The sequence below is a fragment of the Toxotes jaculatrix genome, chromosome 13 (assembly GCF_017976425.1).
Source record: "Toxotes jaculatrix isolate fToxJac2 chromosome 13, fToxJac2.pri, whole genome shotgun sequence".
NCBI classification, from domain to species: domain Eukaryota; kingdom Metazoa; phylum Chordata; class Actinopteri; family Toxotidae; genus Toxotes; species Toxotes jaculatrix.
This window is the reverse complement of record NC_054406.1, coordinates 4889506-4909563: the sequence shown is the minus strand read 5'-3', so window position 1 is coordinate 4909563 and position 20058 is coordinate 4889506. Positions and strand designations below refer to the sequence as shown.

Here is a 20058-nt window from a genome sequence, read left to right as displayed (position 1 = left end):
GAAGTTAATGTCATAGATTGAGTCAGTTAAACATGGCACCCAGTGTTCGCTTTTTTTATTGACATTATTTTTAAATAATTTTATTTTTTACCTTATCTTTCTTTAAATTTTGGAAACTTAAATACGCCGAATTTGCCATTAGCAGTTCCTCTTTGCTTTGTACCATTGGATCAACGGACAACCATCACTGAATAACTTTGACACGGAAGAAAACTTAAAAACCGTAAGATTCTCAGGCAAGTTCTGAAGCGAGCCAATTCCTGCCACATTAGTCTGATGTACCGATGTGATTCTGTAGCACGGAAGTCATAATTACGAGAATATATATATCAAATATGTTTTATTTTGTGAATTCAACGCGCTTCCATAAGAAATTACTTGGGCTTAACAATGGGATTCTTGGATTGACAGGGGCCCGGCTATTTCTTGGATGGGACTAGTTAAATTCCTGGAGCCTCCCCTCTTTGTTTGGCAACCTCACGGTAAGCACAAGTTTTTTGTTTTTTGTTTTTCTGTTTCCATCATATTCATGTTATCACTCCTCTCTTCTAACAGTTATCTTAGAAGGCAAAATCACTCCTTGGTGAATTTAGCAACAGAAACTGTGAGCAGCACTTTATTTACTTTTTTCTAGTAAATAACGTTTGAGTCAAAAACTTGAAACTGTTAAAACTTGATGAACAGATTAAATGTTTGAGCCTCGTTTGACACAAAATGAATTCCAGGTGGGAATCCTCCTTCCAGTGATTAATATATGTTCTGTGGTCGATTTAAAAAGTGGTTAAACGTTTTATTATTCACATTGTAAAGGTAGAGTAAAATACAAATGAAGCCAAATATACTGCATACAAATTCTCACAAGCAACATAATACACAATCTATAGAGACCCAAAGTGTTAAATATTAAACTAGTAAGCCATTACGAATAAAAAACAAATCTTATTAAAAAATGTGAACAATGCATTACCATGAAATTGCAATGGTTATTTACAGTAGACATTTTTATTTGTTTATGTTTTCTTTGATAAACTGAGCAGATTGTTTTGATTCCCAGACACTGTGAAAGGAAGCAGGATGAAATGCAGTGGTGGAAGCAGTACAAAGCTTTTTTACTTAAGTAAATGTACGAATACCAAAGTGTAGAAAATGCTCTATTAAAAGGAAAAGTCCTGTAACACCCAGATGACATTTTCAGTATCACTGGCAAATACGATCATGCAAAACAAGAGAGAGGAATAAAGTTTAATGCAGAACTTGCAATGTTTGTTCCAGACAGTAACGTTGGCTGTGTAGCGATGCCTGATACTTCCATATAGCACCTTTGAAGACTGTTCTGCTAATGTAAGAGTGCTCACTCTCACTCTTACCCTTAAGACTGTGAGGTTTTTGTGTGTCCGTTCTGTTGTTTCCCACTGTGTATGTCAGGCATATGTGTGGAAATGACAATAAACCTGAGCCTGAAGCTGGACCTGGACTTAGTATGGGTTTAATCTCCAAAAACTTTGGATCCTACAGTTCCCATAATGCACCTTAAAATCTTTCTTTGTTGGACCCTCCCTGACTGGTAAATGCCCATGTCTTTGAAAACCTGCACCCACAGTGTGTAGTGCAGGCTCTCTGCTACAAACTTAAAGCCCCCCGTCTAAGAGATGAGATAAACTTTAAAAAGCTCCCAACTGAGCCACAGAAGACATTATACAATCATTTTCACAGGCTGATGTGTAAAGTTGGTGGAGTTCCCGTTTACCATTGAACACTTTGGGTCTCCATACAAATGCACTGTGTATGTCCTGCCCTTTGCAGTCCGTCCGGTGTCTTTTTTAAGACACAGTCAAAGCGCCTGTTAGTGGTAATGCACTCGTCCAATAGTCCCCGTCCCTGTGACCAGGATGTCCGGCTGCCCGTTTCTCCAGATCTCCCTGACGATTCGTTCCCTCTCCTCCAGACGTCTCGCCTTCTCCAGCTCGTCAGCTGACGCGAACACATTCACACTCCTCAGAGTACCGTTAGACTGGCTGCTGCGATCACTCATGGGCCCTACTGTCACTTTGGGGATCTCTGCCTCCTCTTCGTCCGCCATGCTCTCCTCCTCCTCTTCCTCCTCCTCCTCCTCGCTGGACTCCTTCAGCTGTCTCCTCTCGGGGGATGGAGGGGGTCTGGTGTTGCGGCGAGTCCTGCAGGCGATGCCGGCCACCAGGAGGCAGAGGGCCATGAGCAGACCAAAACAGACGCCCATCATGAAGTAGAGGGCAAAGCTCTCGGGATTGGCTGTGTGGGCAAAGGAACACAATCAGTAACGATGAAAAGTAAACAGACCAAACCACCGCTGAAACATACCGTACAATAAGTTTATAAATAAAATGCCTTGTTACAGATTAAATCAGTAGCTCCCATCCTTTTTGGTTCATTACCCTTGAAAAAAAAAAAAGTCAAATTGAGGAACTTTGTCACAATTCAGATGTTAATGGGATGTTTTCAGTTCATTTCCCCTATAAACTTCTCAATTTGTTTCATAAAACATATGATAGTGTTGGGGGGAGTAAGTAAAAGTCCTGCATTTGAAAGTCCCCTTTAATAAAAATACAGAAGTATTAGAAAAATGTACTTCCTTTCCAGCTGCTGTGATTGATATAATCAATTTGATTATTAATACTGATGCATCAGTGTGTAAATAGCATTTTACAGTTGTAGTTGACCAAGATGGAGCTAGTTTTAGCTGCTTTATGTATAGTTTGGTGGCTTTGTCTGTTGGTTGCCAACCTCCAAGGGGTCACAAGATAAATCTCAGGGGATGTGAGGTGATTAATGGACTACGAAAGAAGAAAAAACAAACAAATTCTGCTCTCTTTTTTTTTTTACCCTGCTGCCTATTTCTGAGCACCAGAAATTCAACAATGTGGGGAGGGACACTGTCAAACTGCAGCAGTGGTTTGAGCCAAAGAAAACAGGAGACTGAAATCCTGGGAGCTGATTAAGGCTAAATTAATTCTGAAAGCACAACAGAAAAGTTGAGATCTGCATCTAGACCAGTGGTTCACAATGTTTTTTGCTTGTCACTCCTTTTTCTAGTTTTCACAGGCCTAAAGAGGCAAAGCTCTGTAGTGTTCTGCAAGAAAGATTTGAGAAAAATCTGATGTTTGATAGTTTTGTAATCGCCTTCTGACCTCATATACTCTCACAACCCCTTGAGGGAGTCCCGAGCCCCAGGTTGGGAACCACAGTAGTAGAAGTCACGCTGAGGTTTTACCTTTGATGTGGGCGTAGGTCGCCATGCTGTTACTGAGCAGCTCCATGTCTCTCTTAACAGGCTCCATCCTGGTTCACTGTGGGTTCAAATATTTACCATCTCCAGGACTTTCTACACTCTTGACTCCCGCAGCAGCAAATCCTGTCACAGGAAAACACAAGCGGACAGTCGGTATGTGCATGTGAATCTGATATGCTTTTATAACGAACAAGACGTGTCACTTTTCATCCCACAAGGGAAGTCTGAGCTCATCCAAAAAGCCGAGATAATGTTCCTCCAGAGCTCCACCCATCATTCCTGTGATTTAAACCGGTGTCGGAGGTCAGTAGAGAGGGACATTGTGTTCCTCGTAAGTGTTTTACACTGGGTCCTGTGGTGAGGACAGCAGCGTGAGGGCCTCTGTGTCTCATAGGGATGTTTATATTTATGACATCGGTGCCCGAGGTGGCTCATTTCCAGTCTCTGGGAAATGGGACTTTTGTTTTCTTTTCCCACAGAAAAAAAAGTGACATGACACATTTCACATGTTGCGTGGACTTTGAATTATATGTCCAGTGGGGAAAACCCAAGCTAATGAGAAAATAAAAGCCATGAATTAAAGGGCCAGTTCACCCAAATTACCAAAAAAGAGTTAGGATTATAGGGTTATATTTTCGTTTTGGTTTATTTTGAACAGCTTTTGAGACATCTGTTGTCTGTCTTGAAATTTCTTATGGAACCACTTTCCAATATAAACCTTGCATCTGTAACACTTTCTACATTAGTTGTAAGCCATTTTCCACTGTTGTGATAATCCCTTTTACTTGTGTTTATCTGTTTGGTAATGATGCAGTTAAAATGTTCCTAATCAGCTGCTTGCAGTAAATGTTAGTAGGACATTAATAGTAGTTTTTTTCTGTATTGGTGAATGTTAAGTTGTTAATGAAGGCTTGCAGAATCAAATAAGTGTACTCAGAAACGTCTGTATGCATAAGAGGGAGAAGAGCTGCGCACAGCTGCAAAAAATTAAGACTAATTGTAGATGTTGGTGAAACAGCTTCAGGACCACAACAAAAATAACAATTAAATCTTTGGAAAAAGAAGCATTTTAATGTGAAGTTTAATTGGCAGCGACATTTAGAAGTCACAGTTTGACTATCATGCACCCGTGCACATGTTTCATTTCCTGTTAATATAAAGGGTTGAGTATGTTGATCTATTGTGTGTCTGAAAAAACAGTCACGGTGACAATAACAACGTGGTGATGTTTAGCAAGTGTAGCGTTCACCGTCTTCATTTAGCGTATTAGCGTGCTGATGTTTGCTCATTCATGCTAATGCACTGGTAGTGATGGGGAAGATTCCCATGTCGTCATCTGACAGCTCATGATTTTATAACAGATGTGATTGTGTGAGAGTTGAAAAAAATTGTGAATTGACAATTTACCACCATATCCTTTAAATGTGGATTTAATTACACTGAACAACTGTCTTTGGCTGATGTGAGCCGTCCATATTTGTTTTGTTTTCAAGCATGGAGTCATATATATGTGAAAAAACCCAGTTTCCCCGGCGGCAATGATGATTTGGATGTTGAACACTATTTACAAGTGGGAAACTGGTAATTACGGTAAATCCGATATGACTTGAATGCAGCGTAAACACACAACAAAGCACAAGTGAGGCTGATGGAAATGTCTGTAGTTTTCCAGGAATTTGCTCATAAGCCAAAGTGTAAGCTGAGTTCATCCTCAGGTGGACATGAATATCCACTTGTTGATTAGACATTTCACTCAAAACTACCTACGCCACCTCATGGTGGCGCTAGAGTAAAAGTCACTGGATCACTGGATTCTACTGAAAAAAAAAGAAAAGAATTTTGCGTGAACTGACCCTTTTAAGGGAATAAGAGAGTGGCGGGTTGGATTGGGCTTAAGTGGATTTGGTATGAAACCCTGTCACAGATGGTCCCACGGTTACAGTAAAGCTTGATGTAAACATGCTGACTGATATTTCCCACCCCCTCACATTCCCTGTCATTACAACAACAGTGTGCGTGGGAGCCGAATGTTTTTCTTTCTGCCTCTTTCTCTCCGGGGGAAACGAAACCATGCCCTGCTCCAATCGCTGCCACTGGGGGCTTGGGTCACTGATCCCACCCTGATCTTTATCCTGGTGACTCTTGGCAGACCCTGTGCCCTCTCAAGTGCTTTCTTTTTAATTGTTTCTCGCTGGTAGTCTCTTTGGTGACTGACTCAGGGTCCACTGACTCATGGGAACCGGTGCGTTTCAACCAGCGCTGCCTTCTGTTCGACATTTAACTCAGAGACAAGAAGCATGACTCCATCTGCACCCTCAATTTGCTGCCCCCAGACCTTAACAACATAAGTGGGCAATTTTAGTTTTTCGGTGCAGTTCGCGTAAAGTCAAACAATGTTTGTTTTAATTAAAGACTGGCTTTTACACCCAGCAGCTATACATGCCCACATCTCGGATAGTTTATCAGACCTGTAGCATTTATCACACTGCAGATATCACCTCCTTATCGGAGTCAAAACGTCTGTAAGTCAGACGTTTTGGGAATCTGCTCCACCTTCCGGCACCTCTACATTTTTATTTAACCAAAGTATAAAAAGAACAATTTGCTGTTTCTACTTGTTTTTGATGCAAATCACATTTTCTTCAGGTACTTTGGCAAAATGAAGTTGAATTTTTCTTGATTCTCATGTAATCACCTGCTTTATTTTTTACATTTTTTTTAAAGCTCCAGACACTAATTTCTACAAACATCTTGAAGCAAGTTGATTTCAGTTGGAAACAGTTTGAAATCACCTCCCTCTGCTGCAGATTTCCGCATTTGTTTTAAAGACAACTTTTAAGACTTAATTACAGACAGAAAGGACGTGATGCAGTGGATCTGATGAACAGTTGACTGTTTGTACAGCACACTCACACTCCGTCTGTTTTCTTACATACAGAATAACATTACACTGTCTATATTTTAAGGCAGAGCTCCACAGATATTCGTGACAGACAGTCTGTGGTGAAGTTTACCCGAGCTGGGCGCACAACACAAATACCAGAGGGAGACAAATGCCCATTTTATGCGGCCGCAGTCCTCGGGCAGACAAATTTAACACCTAACATTTCCAGACAAGTCCAATAACTTCTCGACTTAACTACAAACATGGAAAGCCCGGCGGCTGTAGCTGTTTATGCGACCCCATAAAACACGCTCCCATTCAACCCTCCCACATTTCCTGCTTATTTTATCCTATTTAAGTCAAAAGATGAAACCTGAGATCACTGAAAATAAGACTTGTTATTTTACAGTAGTTAAACCTGCCTCCACCACAGTCTGTCAGAGGGGAAGCTGCTGTCAATAATACTTGGATCTAATACTGCAGAAAGTGAACTGAGAAAGTAATAAAACACGTGATGTGTGAAGCTTGGTTTTCTCTGTGAACTTAAATTCAGCGTTGATGATTTTGGGCATGTTGTAGCTACTGTACCTTTCAAGACTTTTATAGACTTTTAGCACGTCCTTCTAATAAACCAGCTTGTTGCTTTGTTAAGTACCTGAGTGCAGAGTAATGCAAGTACATGTGAAAATGTTTAAAAATCAGAGTTTATGAAAAGGTCTGAGAGACGTTTCTCCCGACAGAGAGCACACGTAATGTGCAATAACAGCTTGATTTGCATGAAAATTAAATTTATTTCAAGACAAGTTCACGTAAAGTCAGAACATCACTTACCTTGATGCTGGATGAGAGCTGCACAGCCTGACGACCACAAGGTTTCCACTGAAAGACAAAGAATTCAGATCCACGTCTGGACCTGGTCTGTCAGCCAACATTTAGATCCCATGTCTCAGACAGAACAGCAGCGAGAGGCTGTTGGTCACTCAGAGTTCGTGACAGAGGAGCTAATATTGCTGCTGGACTAGAGAGGGAGCAGCTCCACACTGTGATCCACTCCCTCTCATCCTTTAGAGGGAGGAGGACCAGTCAGGAACGGATCAGACTGGTGTTGAGAAGGAGGCGCTTCCTTTTCCTGAGGGACAAAGTGAAGCTCGTGCATCAGATTCCAAAATAAAAGCCCCAGATTGCAAGTAAACCACACCGGAGCTCTCACTTTTGTAGAAAGCCTCAGTTTACTGGACTTATTCTGCCCCTGTGGAAGATTTGAGCCTCACTGCTGACCAGAGGGAGGTGATCTCTCCCCTGTTGGCAACAGTGAGGTCTGTTCACTGTTAAGCCAGGAGGGTGGAACAGGAAATAGCTAGTCGGCTGCCATGGGCACAGGGCTGTGCTGCTGCAGGGGCTCGTGGATTAATTGGGCTCTTTGTATTTTAATCTCAGCTTCGAGGGAAGAAAGAGCTCAGCAGTAACAGTTTGTGTCCTTAACAGAGTTTAAGCAAACAGTGGAGCAGACCAGCAGGTGCTGTTGTTTGGGGGAAAGTGATTAAATACTTTTACTGCAGTACTGTACTGAAGTCCAATTCAAATTTGAGGTATTTTTCTTAAGAGTATTTCCTTTTTTATTCTACTTTTTAACTTTTTTTTTTTAAACTACCAAAACTTTATATAAAGTAATTTACATTAAATATGCTGAGCAGTTTAATTTGATTTTGATTCAAAGTTTAGTTGTTGATCTTGTTTTTTTGTTTGTAAAATATTGAACTTGCAAAGTAACTAGAAGCTAAAACTGTAAAATAAATGTGGATGTGAATAGTGGAGTAAAAACACAATATTTCCCTATGAACTGTGGTGGAGCATAAAATTTAAATATTAAAGTAAGTACAAGGACAAATGTACTTAGTTACTTTCTACCACTAGTTTTAACAATCTAAATAACTGTCCTGCAGAAAATACATTTTGGTGATAATACTTCTGTTCTTTTCCTGCAGATAAAAAAACAAAACAAAGTGAATGTAGGACTTGTAGTAATTCAGTGCTTTTGAATTGTTACTTAAGTAAAGGATCTGAGTACTTCTTTGACCACCGGTGGAGCCTGTGACACTAAACCAGGCTGTGTTATGTATTGTAAAAGAATTGTTTATGCGGTCGAGCCTCTGTAAAGTGCTATTCTGAGATCATTGAGTGTTGATGTGGCACTCGGTGGTGTTTTTAGCAAAGCGGTAAGCAGTCATTATGCGGGCTGCTGTCATCCAGGCGCTCTCAAGGTTGGTTTTAAAACAGTCGGGAAGAAAAATATGTCCCTAAGAGCACACCGAGGCCACAGCCAAAACAATGATCCAACTGCCAAGGGACATTCCTGTGTGCATACTCCTCTTAATTTAATGCAGTGTTTCACTCGGTTTAAATGATACAGCTGGTGAGTGCACGCCCATCTATCTACAGTGCAGGGTTTATCTGCACCAGCTGCCTCAGCCTGTGTTATGTCAGGCCCGTCCTCTTCCTGACACTGCTTAGGAATAACATACCCCTTTGCAAATTCCTAAAATTCCCGTTCGTATTTGTGTATCGGGAGAACACTGGGGCGGCAGTTTCCAAGCGAAACACTCTCTTCCTTTCACCCGCACTGCTCGTTTCCATTGGCTAAACAGAGTCCCATCCGGCTCGGCTGGATGTCACACCACCAGGGGAGAGTGGTGGACGGCTCGCTGATGCTCGCAGCGGAGATGTTTGTGAGGTGGAAGCTCTGGAAACATGACTGCTTGTTTTTCCCTCCACCACACTGGCACTGATCATGACTAATGCTTTCCTGCACATGGGCACTTATTAACTTTGGGCTGGTTTCACAGGCAGACAGATGGGCTTTGTGGTGCGTGCCAGCATTACTCAAGAGCAAATACACTGACACTGTGGGCCACACCCGCGCTCACTGTTAATTGTAACATGTTCCATTTCATTTTAATAAGGCTCTAATGTCCTGTAACAGAGAAGTTGTGCTGTTCCAGAGAGGTCTTTGGCAGGAGAATGAATTTATTTTACTTTTCATCAGTTTCTCATGCTATCAGTTTCATTTTCTTGCAAAAAAAACGTATTTTTCTTTTTAATAAGGATGTAAATCGACTTGCTGAACAGTGGAATTCTGAACCAGTGGAATGGGATGTGTGAAAGTATTTGTTCGCTGCAGCACATTATTAAATTTTCTGTAGATACAGTGATTTTTAGCGTTTTACAGGAGCAGGAGAAGTGCTCATGGTGCTGTCGGTCATTCCTTCACTTTGAAAAAAACAAGGGAGACACCAAAACCCCAAACCTATCCAGACAGATGATTACAGATCTTGTACCAGACAGCAAAACTTTTTTTTCCAGTTTTGTATCTAACATTTTATTTTATTTGTTAGAAAACACATCAGCGTTTTTATGTATTTAGGAAGTTTGCTCTTTTAATGTTTTTGCCTCATGATGATCTTTTTGTATCATGGTGTGGTTCAGAAACCTCAGCCTGTCCGGTACGAATAGATAATAATAATGAAAATAATTATCTGCAGCTCCAGTTTTATGTTTAAGTGAAAAAAAAGAGTGACAGTCAATGTACAGTATTTGGATTTTAAACTCAGTAAACTCAAGAAATCAAGAATCTGTCAGGCTATATTCCCAAACTGTGACTCCTCATCACAGGCCATGGTTTTAATGTGCACACAAGTTGCGAGCAGTTCAACTAAAGAGTGATTCTTTCTGATTTCCTTCTCAGACTGTGGAGGTGGAGTTATCCACTATTTCACCACAAAAAAGAGAGAAGTCAGAAAAACATAATGTATTTTTGTGTAAACTGAAATGTTTTTCTTGCTCTCATCCCTTGACGTGTCTAGAAAACTGTTTATCTAGAATGATGCCTGGCCTCAAATCTGAAAAAAAAGAAAAAAAAAAAGCTTGTGGCCTACTAAGTATTTTTGGACATAACCTTGCACAAGCAGTACCCAGCAGAGTTTTGTGTCCTTGTTTGGAAAAGAAAATAAGTTATTTTGTTTTCTTGGAGTATTCTTTCCTGCCTCCTCCTTGACTGGCAAAGTTGCGGACTCTGTGGATTTTGGCCAGCTGGCTCTGTATGGTCTTCATTATGTCCACGTGGTCTGGGATGTGAATGTAGCGGACGTTCCTGCCAGTGATAAACATGTCCTGCAGCTGGGTGAGCTGACCCCGCCAGTCCCGGTACAGCACCTCCTCCATCCGTATGTTCATGAAGGCGTCCACGCTGACCACGCGTCCCCGTGCCGTGCTCTCGTTCCTCATGTCCACCGTGGTCACCTCCCCCTGCAGACCCTGCAGCAGGACCACCATGCTGTTCTCTGCAATTGTACGTTCACGAATAGAGCTGAAGACTTCAGCTGGCACAGACCCCGACGGCAGGGACTCGGCTCCCTGTGACTCCATGGGCTCTGATGATGATGATCTCCAGACGTCAGGGATACCTGCAGGCAGACACAAGGTGAGTTTGCACCCTACAATTCACCAGCAGAGGAAATCAGGAAAAATAATACTGATCAAAACACTTGATGTTTAGAGCTGAGGGAGGCTGTTAAACTGCACTTTACACTATGTTTACAACAATGTAAATATCAGCACACAAACGGTTGCTATAGTTACCATGTGTTAGAAAACTCTTTTTGTTTTTTTGCCAAATTTCCCCATGGGCATAACCTAAAGTTAGAAAATACAAGCATTCCCCTTCTACCGATATTACTCATCGTTTGGGCCGTGATACAGAAACTAACATTTCTTCTGCAGATGAACACACTGTCCTTTCTATACTTTGGGTGTGTTTGGTTTGGGTGTTTCTTATTTAATTTGCGGTGATGTGATTTTGGATTTCAGGATGTTATTGTTTAGTTTTTTGTTTTATGTCTCGTGTTTTGTCTCAGAACATGTTGTTTATGTCTGCAATCCTTACTCATCCTACGGACACACACTTGTCTTAACATGCAGCAGCAGTAACAGTCCAAACACGTTTATGGCTGATATTTCGTAGACTGGGGAGCCTGACATTATTTTACATGTAAAATTAAACATGCAACAGTCACAAAACAAAATATAAGTTATTTCCTAAAACTGTATTTATGTCAACATGAAAATATCAAATACTGGTAGAGGTTTAATGAAAGTTATCGTGGTAGATGCACATAATTTCATTTATGCATAATCGCCTCAAAATCCCCACTTTTATTACGGGAGAGAAAACCCTGTTCAAGTTTGTTTTTATCAGCTAGAAGCCGAGTTAGCGAGCTTCCCCGTTAGCTTGAGCAGCGGCACAAAAAATTACGACAGAGCCTCTGAGAAGCACAAGCTAAACGGTTACTCGTAGACCGTTGTGTCTAACGTTTACCTGCACTAGTTAAATCCCCGTTTCAAGGTGTAAATCCGGGCCAAATCTCTGCAGGTGGAGACAAATCGTTCAAAGTTGTCAACAAGTTGGGTTTTTCCCGCACGGAACACCGTCACCGAGGAAACGGCGGCGTGATGACGTCTTCACTCTGCGTCCCGCGTTAGATGACGCTGAGTGAGACAGCAGCGCCCTCTGCAGGCTGCTCCCAACACCCCCCCCCCCCCCCCCCCCCCCAAGAAAGGTTATTAAAACTGCGATAGAAATAACGTTTTATATCTGTGTAAATCATCACAGTGAAAGATTCAAGCTAAAATTACTGAATGCAGAGAAAAGGACGCTAAAATATGGAGAGATTTCAAATTGTGCATATTTAGTAAAATCTGTCATAAACACTAGATTACCGATCACCATAATAACCACTATAGATGCACCTGTTTACTTGTTGTCTGCCTTATGAAACAAAAAACAAACATGATAATATGAATACATGCTTTATTGGAAACATAAAATTATACTAAATTATCAAATATAGTATGTCTTACAATTTGTAATCAGTGTATGTGTTTTTTTGCTGCAGTGCTAGTAATTTAAAATAAAATATTCTTCATATCATGCATAGGTGTTAAAAGACCTTGATCCTGCGCTCTACGTTACTTAATTGTTAAAGCACCATGTGTAGAATACACTAACAACTGCATATTTTACAGATTAAACACAAACTCACAGTGAGAGATGATGTGAGGTTCATATTAACACAAAATGTGATTGTACCTGAAATGTGTGATGCTGGCATCAGTCATTTAGGCCATAAAGTTAAAACAATAAATCTCATGAAAACATCTTAAATTTCATCACCGACTTAAGTGACCACGATTGATTTAATGAAAATGAAGAGACGGATAAGGGTCAGAGGTCATCCATCATGGCCAGCAGGTCGTCTCCTTTGTTACCGCTGGGGTTTTCAGGCTGTTCCTGTTGTTCTGAAAACTGTCCGGCGATCCGAGCCAGCTCAGTCGCAGCCTGTTCATCCTGAACCAAACAAAACCCAAATACCCAAATCTCACCTTTAAAAGTTACAGACGGTGGATAACTGAAAGCTGTAATACTGCAGTGTTAGTATTAGAGTATTACATCATCTTACCTGCATCGCTTGAATATTTATCACTCCAAACAAGGACTCCTCAGCTCCACATGAAGCTCCCCTGTCAACCAAAATAAAAGCCAAATTTGTGGGAATGTTGTTAGTTCAGTTGCATGAAGATGAGCAGAGAAAAGCACTCACGCCTCCTCCTCCTCTTGATCTGTAGTAAACAGGTTGATCCGAAAGCCAGTTTCAGCTTTGGGCTTGTTCTCAGCCTTCATGCCGCCCATCAGACGAGCCAGAAGGTTCAGCTCCTCCTTGGCCAGCAGGTTGGGAGTGTCATCTGTCTGCAGTGTGATGAACACGTACAGGAAGGTTAGACGTGAACAGAGAGAAGTATGTGGGATATAAAAGATACTTGCACAGTGGTGGAAAAAATATTCACTTCCTTTAATTAGACATATTAAAATATTTTCCATTTAGTTATATAACATATAAACACATCGGCACTGTCTTAATGTTGTGTGTCTGTCTCGTTCTGTTTTCTCTACAACCTTCTACTGTGCCTTGTCACCTTTTATTTACACCAATGGAAAATGATGAACCAATAGACCATAGCAGTGAGCCAGCATAACAGCCCTGGAAATGGAAAATCTATATAGAAATCTTTTTTTTTTTTTCTTCCTGCCTTGGAGATGTCTGCACATCACTACCTTAACAGAGGGAGCCTTCGATGTGTGTGTCTCCTCTGGGTGGTTCACATTGTACCTTTAAATTCATGACACACAAAACAAAAAGAGAAACATTAGGCCACATGTACGCTATTGCATGTGTTACATGACGCGTTACACCACACAGCACATACATGTTCATGCCCAGTCTGATGACTCTGTCTCCATGCAGTTCAAAGCATCCCTCTCTGATGGGGCTGCTGTAACTTCCTCCGGTGGGGAACTCACTTCGTCTCACTTCTCTGCCCTTACCGTCAAACGTCCTGTGGAAACAGGAAGAAGATGAAGACACCCTGGAATATTAAGGTATTTCTTAAAAGCAGTCAGGGGAAATCTGAGAGCAAATACAAGAAACATTCAATTTAAGACATGTTAGTTTGTCTGTGGAGCCTTTACAGCTGCAGCAGCCAACTCCATGTTATCACATCTGGTTAAACTAGTGTTAAAATGGTTGTGATGTTTAAATTGTGCTTGCTATGGTCCTTTGGCTGACACGTTCGCTTTTTTTTTTTTTTTCCCACTGTGTCACTTTTTACTCACGACATAGATTCACTCCTCGTCTTCGGAATCTCTTTTACTGTTATGGCCTCTGTAGGCAGTTTCGCTATGAATGAGACAGTGGTCAAATGACACCTCACCACCAGGCTTCAAAAGCTTGTGTAAAGTGTGCAATGGTTAGGCAGATTTATGTTCAGTCGCAAAAAAGTAAAACCCCTTGTCTATACACTTCAGTTACCCTGAGGAAATACATGCGTCGGCTAGTATGCAAATCAAAAGAATTTGCTGGCAAGTTGCTGGCTCATAAATTAACATATGGGTTACCTAAAAACAAAAAAGAATGCATTTATTAGAAATTAAATTATTCACTTCCCAAGTAAAGCAGAGGAATGAAACATGACAGTTTATTTGTGTTGAAAAGGCCAGCTTAAACTATAGTTATCCAGTACTAGCCCCTAAACTTAATGGATTTCCTCAAAAGGGGGCTTTTAAAATGCTTTTTCTGAGAACCTGAAACAGGCTCTTAGTCTTTTTCTCCTTTTTCCTTGTTAATATATCGTGACAAGAATCAACTGACAGTGCTTTGAGCTAAATGCTAGCAAGTACAGGGAATATTCGCGTGTGAAAGAGTCTGAAGTTGATGATTCTGCAGGTTGCTACTCATCAGCTACCCATCACAATAAATTCAGTCCCCCCTCCATGTTTTTTGTGAGTCTCCTGTGGACCTAATCAATCCAGGAACATCAATCCCATGAGGCACTGGGCCTGAGGTCGACAGGGCAAATCGTCCGTTGGGATTCTGGACTTGATTCTTGAGGAAAAGTGAGACCTGATAAAAGAAGATAAAAGTTTGACCTTAACAAGTTGTTCTATGTTCATTTCACTTGTGTGGGCTGATGAGCTAAGAACAGAGGACTCACGCGAACATGCATGTCTTGAAAAAATATGAGCAGCGTCTGTCTGAGAAGCTGGAATTCACCCTCTGATAAAGTTGAGTATACCTGCATCAAGAAGGACAAAGGCAGGTGACTCAGTACAGACAGGTGATAAAAACTGACAGCTGGTATCCAGACAGTGTGGACAAACTTATTGTACAGACTGATGATGTAAACTCAAAGAATTCAATGAGGGAAGTCATGTAAGGTTTATTTCATGACGGTAGTACCTCGATGATCTTCCTATGTGTCTCGTCCACTTGGTTCACAACCACAGGAGTGTCCTTTACGAACTCCCTGATGGTGTCTATGTGATTGTACGAGATGAGCAGCACGTCTTTTGGCCGCGGACAAAGAAAGACTTGGTATTTGAACGCCATGACCATCAGCTCGTAAAGCTACAGGAGGAAAAACAAAGAAAGAGGATAAAATCCTAATTTTTGGAACATCTCACCATAAAAGGAGACTCCACAAGGACGTTAAATCCATCTAGAATCAAGGGTGTAGAGTTAAGAGCTCTTGATGCTGCGCTTGATGCTGTTAAGATTTTTTTCTAAAAGTAAAAACGTGTAATTGCTGTGAGACTTGACTTGTATTTCCCCTGAAAGACTTAAAACAGCCCTTTGTGGCGTCCGGTACGTACCCTCTCCATGCTGGCCGGGTTCAGCCTCATGATGGAGGCGTGTGCTAAGCGAGTTAAAACTGTTTTCAGCGTCCTGTGAGAATAGAGCTGCTGAGGTTTGAGAAGTTCGTCCATAAAGGGTTTACTAAACATGGTCCCAACGATGTCGTTCATTACTGTCAATGGGGAAGGGACAGAAACAGAAGGAGGTTAATTCTGGATATTGTAAATTTTAGGTCTGTTGTATGTGTAATGTAACACCACAGAGCACCTTATTTTGCTCTGTATCAAAAGATGGAGGATTCAGCCACACTACTCATAGCTGATGTTTTACTTCAAATTTCTAGCAAATTTTCAGTTAATCAAATAACGTAGACCCGGTGAACGATAACATGTTGAAGTATGGCATGGATACCTCTTTTTCTGTCATTTTCTGACCACACTCCTGCAAGAAAAGAAAGAAGAGAAGAGTTGTGCACCAGAAATATGAGATGCACATGTTCAGTTTCTAAGATGACAGCTGACAGCTAGCAGGTTGTCAAGGAGAGGGATGACTGGGAGCGCAACAGGTACACACCAACAAAGCCTGTCAGGTCACTATCTACCTCTACCTTTCTCTGAATTGTCCTCAGACGTGTTCTGAGCTCGCAGGCGTTGGTCCAGTATGTAAAGCATCTCTCCTCCAAGATTAATGAACACCAGGGGGAGAGTTCTCATAGACATCTTGCAAAGGCAAAGGAGGGATTAGCTTGTAGGCAGAAACTGGTGCAGAAGTAGGCGTTAGAAGCAGCTGAGCCTCTTGCAGATCAAAAGCACTCTTGTCATTTCAAAGGCATTATCTGATTGTTCCTGTTGTGAATTTCCTCTGGCGACAGAACTGCCCATGTTAAAGTCTTATCTGATCATGCCTCTGCAGATAACCTTTTGCACTAAGATGCAACAGGTGGTCAGGAAGAGGATCAGCAGAAGCCAGACACGAGCTTATTGGCCAGGATAAGGATGACGTGACAGCACAGCACAACCAACCATGGAAAGTAAACTAGTACAGTGAGTATATTCATATATTGATATGCCTCTTTTATGGGCCTGTTTATGCTGCAAACTGCAGCTTCCTTTCCTTTACCTGAAAGATCTTTATTCTTTATTTATGTGAATCCCCCTTAACTTCCTGGTACCTAATCTTCTTGGAGTCAAAACAGAAGCAAAAATTTATAACAAAAATTACAAATATAAAGATTATAAAACAAGTGAAATAACTCCACGCATCAATACACAGACAATAAACGCTTATAATGAAGACAAAAATAAAAAAGAAAGAAAGTGGCAAACTTATTTACAAAAATGACAAACAACTGCTTAAGACAGCACCAAGCCACAAGTACACAAAGGTATGTGGACAAAGGCACCTGCACACCTTTACTCATACACATTTCCAATGCAGTGGCTGTACTCAGAAATCTCATATGCAGTGTGTGCAGCGGATAGCCAGCTGAACTGACACGTGTTTCCATGGCTGCCCCTGAGGCCACATTTTACTAAGTCTTGTGATATAACCTGTTCACCACTTTTACGATGCCCACTTGTCTTTGTCTCTTTCTTTCTGTCTCTCTCCCTCTCATTCCAAATAAAAGATTAGTGTGTAGAAAGATGCAAATGAAACCCTATCTTCACGCTCACTATTGCAGCAGCTGACTCCAGGGGAGACGACTGACAATGTTCACAGCTTTTCATGGCTAGTGAAACATTTCACAAATTGATAGTTGAGACAAAAATGTAAACACATCTTGGAATAAGAGCTGGACAAATCCTGATCAAGTTCACTGGACCGTAGGTTGGCCAACAGACCAATTATGGAGTTCCATCATTACCTCTGGCTTCTCCCCATGTAAGTTGAACATTATTGTGATGATTATATTGTATTTCTCTTGCAATTTTTCCTTATTCTGCATATATATTTATCTGCTTTGGATAAAAGCTTCTACCAAATGAGTAACTGTTGATGGAATTGTAAATAAGAATGTGCCTTATCACATCACAGTGAACATTTCTTTCATAGTTTTTGCAAGTTTTCCTTTTTTTATTTGCTTGTCTGTAAAGAACTGCTGAAACGTTTTTTTTTCTGATGTTGAAATTTACTAATATTCAAATTAGCAAGTATCATGTCTTTCCCCCCCACCAGAATAACGTCCTGTTCAGGTTTGGAGATAGGTTTCAATGATGACCCTGCATTAGATCCAACACTTTATAACCTGGACTGGATGAAATCTATACCTGATGAGACTCCAGTATCTGCTATCTCCATACCTGGAACACATGAAAGCTTATCATTACATGGAGGACCACTTGCTATATGTCAAGTCTGGACCTTGGACAAGCAACTTAGAGCGGGACTACGTTTTTTTGACGTGCATACTGGGATTTGGTTGCCTATCCAAAACTATCTTTATATACGGGACAGCCACTGGATGTTTTGGCAACATATGCAACTTGATGACGTCTTCAGGACCATTTTCGACTTCTTAAGTGCCCACAAGAGTGAGACTGTACTTGTGAAAGTAACACTACATGGGTTTTTCAAGGGGAAAGTCGTAAAATTGATGAACAAATTGATTGATAAGAATGAAAATAGAATATGGACTTCGTTGTTGGTACCAAACATGAAAAAGGCGAGGGGCAACATTGTTCTTCTCCAGAGTGACACGTTCCATCGTGGAACAGAAAACCATAAGTCGTTTTTCTTTGAAAATAACAAGCTAATCAATGTTGAAAGCAAAGTAAAAAAACTCGAGTCACACTTCTGTGATCATCTTGTGCTGACTGACAGTGCTGCATCAATTCTTGGAAGTCCAAAAGAGTTGGCTAAAAAGGTTAACAAGCAGCTTAACAACTTTGTGGTGCAACATACAAGCTTAAACCAAAGTTGCTTAGGAGTCTTAAGCATGGACTTCCCCAGTGTTGAGCTTATTAAAAACATCACTCAAATCAAACCATGCAATTGTGGAGAAGGTGCACAAAAAGGAGATATTGGAAAGAAGTTTCAAATGACAACTGAGCCAAATACTAAGCCAAAATCACCAACAACAGCTGAAGCAGAGGCTGCACCTGACTCAACAACACCTGTGCCAGATTCAGAAACAACAGCTGAAGCTGCATCTGCACCTGACTCAACAACACCTGGACCGGATTCAGAAACAACAGCTGAAGCAGAGGCTGCATCTGACTCAACAACTCCTGGACCGGATTCAGAAACAACAGCTGAAGCAGCAGCTGCACAAGACTCAACAACGCCTGTGCCAGATTCAGACACAACAGCTGAAGCAGCATCTGCACCTGACTCAACAACGCCTGGACCGGATTCAGAAACAACAGCTGAAGCAGCATCTGCACCTGACTCAACAACGCCTGTGCCAGATTCAGAAACAACAGCTGAAGCAGAGGCTGCACCTGACTCAACAACGCCTGTGCCAGATTTAGAAACAACAGCTGAAGCAGCAGCTGCACAAGACTCAACAACGCCTGTGCCAGATTCAGACACAACAGCTGAAGCAGCATCTGCACCTGACTCAACAACACCTGGACCGGATTCAGAAACAACAGCTGAAGCAGCATCTGCACCTGACTCAACGACTCCTGGACCGGATTCAGAAACAACAGCTGAAGCAGCATCTGCACCTGACTCAACAACTCCTGAACCGGATTCAGAAACAACAGCTGAAGCTGCAGCTGCACCTGCACCTGACTCAACAACTCCTGTGCCAGATTCGGAAACAACATCTGAAGCAGCGTCTGCACCCGACTCAACAACTCCTGTGCCAGATTCGGAAACAACATCTGAAGCAGCGTCTGCACCCGACTCAACAACGCCTGTGCCAGATTCGGAAACAACAGCTGAAGCAGCATCAGCACCTGACTCAACAACACCTGGACCGGATTCAGAAACAACAGCTGAAGCAGCATCTGCACCTGACTCAACAACGCCTGTGCCAGATTCGGAAACAACATCTGAAGCAGCATCTGCACCTGACTCAACAACACCTGTGCCAGATTCAGAAACAACAGCTGAAGCAGGAGCTGCACCTGACTCAACAACGCCTGTGCCAGATTCAGAAACAACAGCTGAAGCAGCATCTGCACCTGACTCAACAACGCCTGGACCGGGTTCAGAAACAACAGCTGAAGCAGCATCTGCACCTGACTCAACAACGCCTGTGCCAGATTCAGAAACAACAGCTGAAGCAGAGGCTGCACCTGACTCAACAACGCCTGTGCCAGATTTAGAAACAACAGCTGAAGCAGCAGCTGCACAAGACTCAACAACGCCTGTGCCAGATTCAGAAACAACAGCTGAAGCAGCATCTGCACCTGACTCAACAACGCCTGGACCGGATTCAGAAACAACAGCTGAAGCAGCATCTGCACCTGACTCAACAACTCCTGGACCGGATTCAGAAACAACAGCTGAAGCTGCAGCTGCACCTGACTCAACAACACCTGGACCGGATTCAGAAACAACAGCTGAAGCAGGATCTGCACCTGACTCAACAACACCTGGACCGGATTCAGAAACAACAGCTGAAGCAGCATCTGCACCTGACTCAACAACTCCTGGACCGGATTCAGAAACAACAGCTGAAGCAGCATCTGCACCTGACTCAACAACTCCTGGACCGG

General features: G+C 41.9%; 3 protein-coding genes across 7 annotated transcripts; all 3 read right to left on the bottom strand.

Moving 5' to 3' along the window:
• Positions 1-765: 765 nt before the first annotated feature.
• eva1bb (eva-1 homolog Bb (C. elegans)) lies at positions 766-7400 on the bottom strand. The gene is made up of 3 exons (XM_041054073.1): positions 6981-7400; positions 3248-3388; positions 766-2268 (listed from the first exon to the last, which is right to left on the bottom strand). The coding sequence occupies exons 2-3, from the start codon at positions 3312-3314 to the stop codon at positions 1844-1846; spliced, it is 492 nt and encodes a 163-aa protein (XP_040910007.1). The 5' UTR covers positions 3315-3388; positions 6981-7400; the 3' UTR covers positions 766-1843.
• Positions 7401-9146: 1746 nt separating this feature from the next.
• lsm10 (LSM10, U7 small nuclear RNA associated) lies at positions 9147-11648 on the bottom strand. 2 transcript variants are annotated; one of them, XM_041053557.1, is made up of 2 exons: positions 11521-11648; positions 9147-10609 (listed from the first exon to the last, which is right to left on the bottom strand). In XM_041053557.1, the coding sequence occupies exon 2, from the start codon at positions 10569-10571 to the stop codon at positions 10158-10160; it is 414 nt and encodes a 137-aa protein (XP_040909491.1). In that variant the 5' UTR covers positions 10572-10609; positions 11521-11648; the 3' UTR covers positions 9147-10157. The 2 variants fall into 2 exon arrangements, with proteins under 2 accessions (XP_040909491.1, XP_040909490.1); XM_041053556.1 differs by having other exon boundaries at positions 9147-10639; positions 11521-11641.
• Positions 11649-12080: 432 nt separating this feature from the next.
• On the bottom strand, positions 12081-16110 carry oscp1a (organic solute carrier partner 1a). Of its 4 annotated transcripts, none has more exons than XM_041053627.1 (11): positions 15999-16110; positions 15803-15832; positions 15409-15563; positions 14996-15163; positions 14751-14831; positions 14556-14659; positions 13467-13595; positions 13312-13369; positions 12803-12948; positions 12662-12722; positions 12081-12549 (listed from the first exon to the last, which is right to left on the bottom strand). In XM_041053627.1, exons 1-11 carry the CDS (start codon positions 16108-16110, stop codon positions 12427-12429), a joined length of 1167 nt encoding a protein of 388 aa, XP_040909561.1. In that variant the 3' UTR covers positions 12081-12426. The 4 variants fall into 4 exon arrangements, with proteins under 4 accessions (XP_040909561.1, XP_040909559.1, XP_040909562.1 ...); XM_041053625.1 differs by having other exon boundaries at positions 13315-13369; XM_041053628.1 differs by lacking the exon at positions 15803-15832.
• Positions 16111-20058: the final 3948 nt, after the last annotated feature.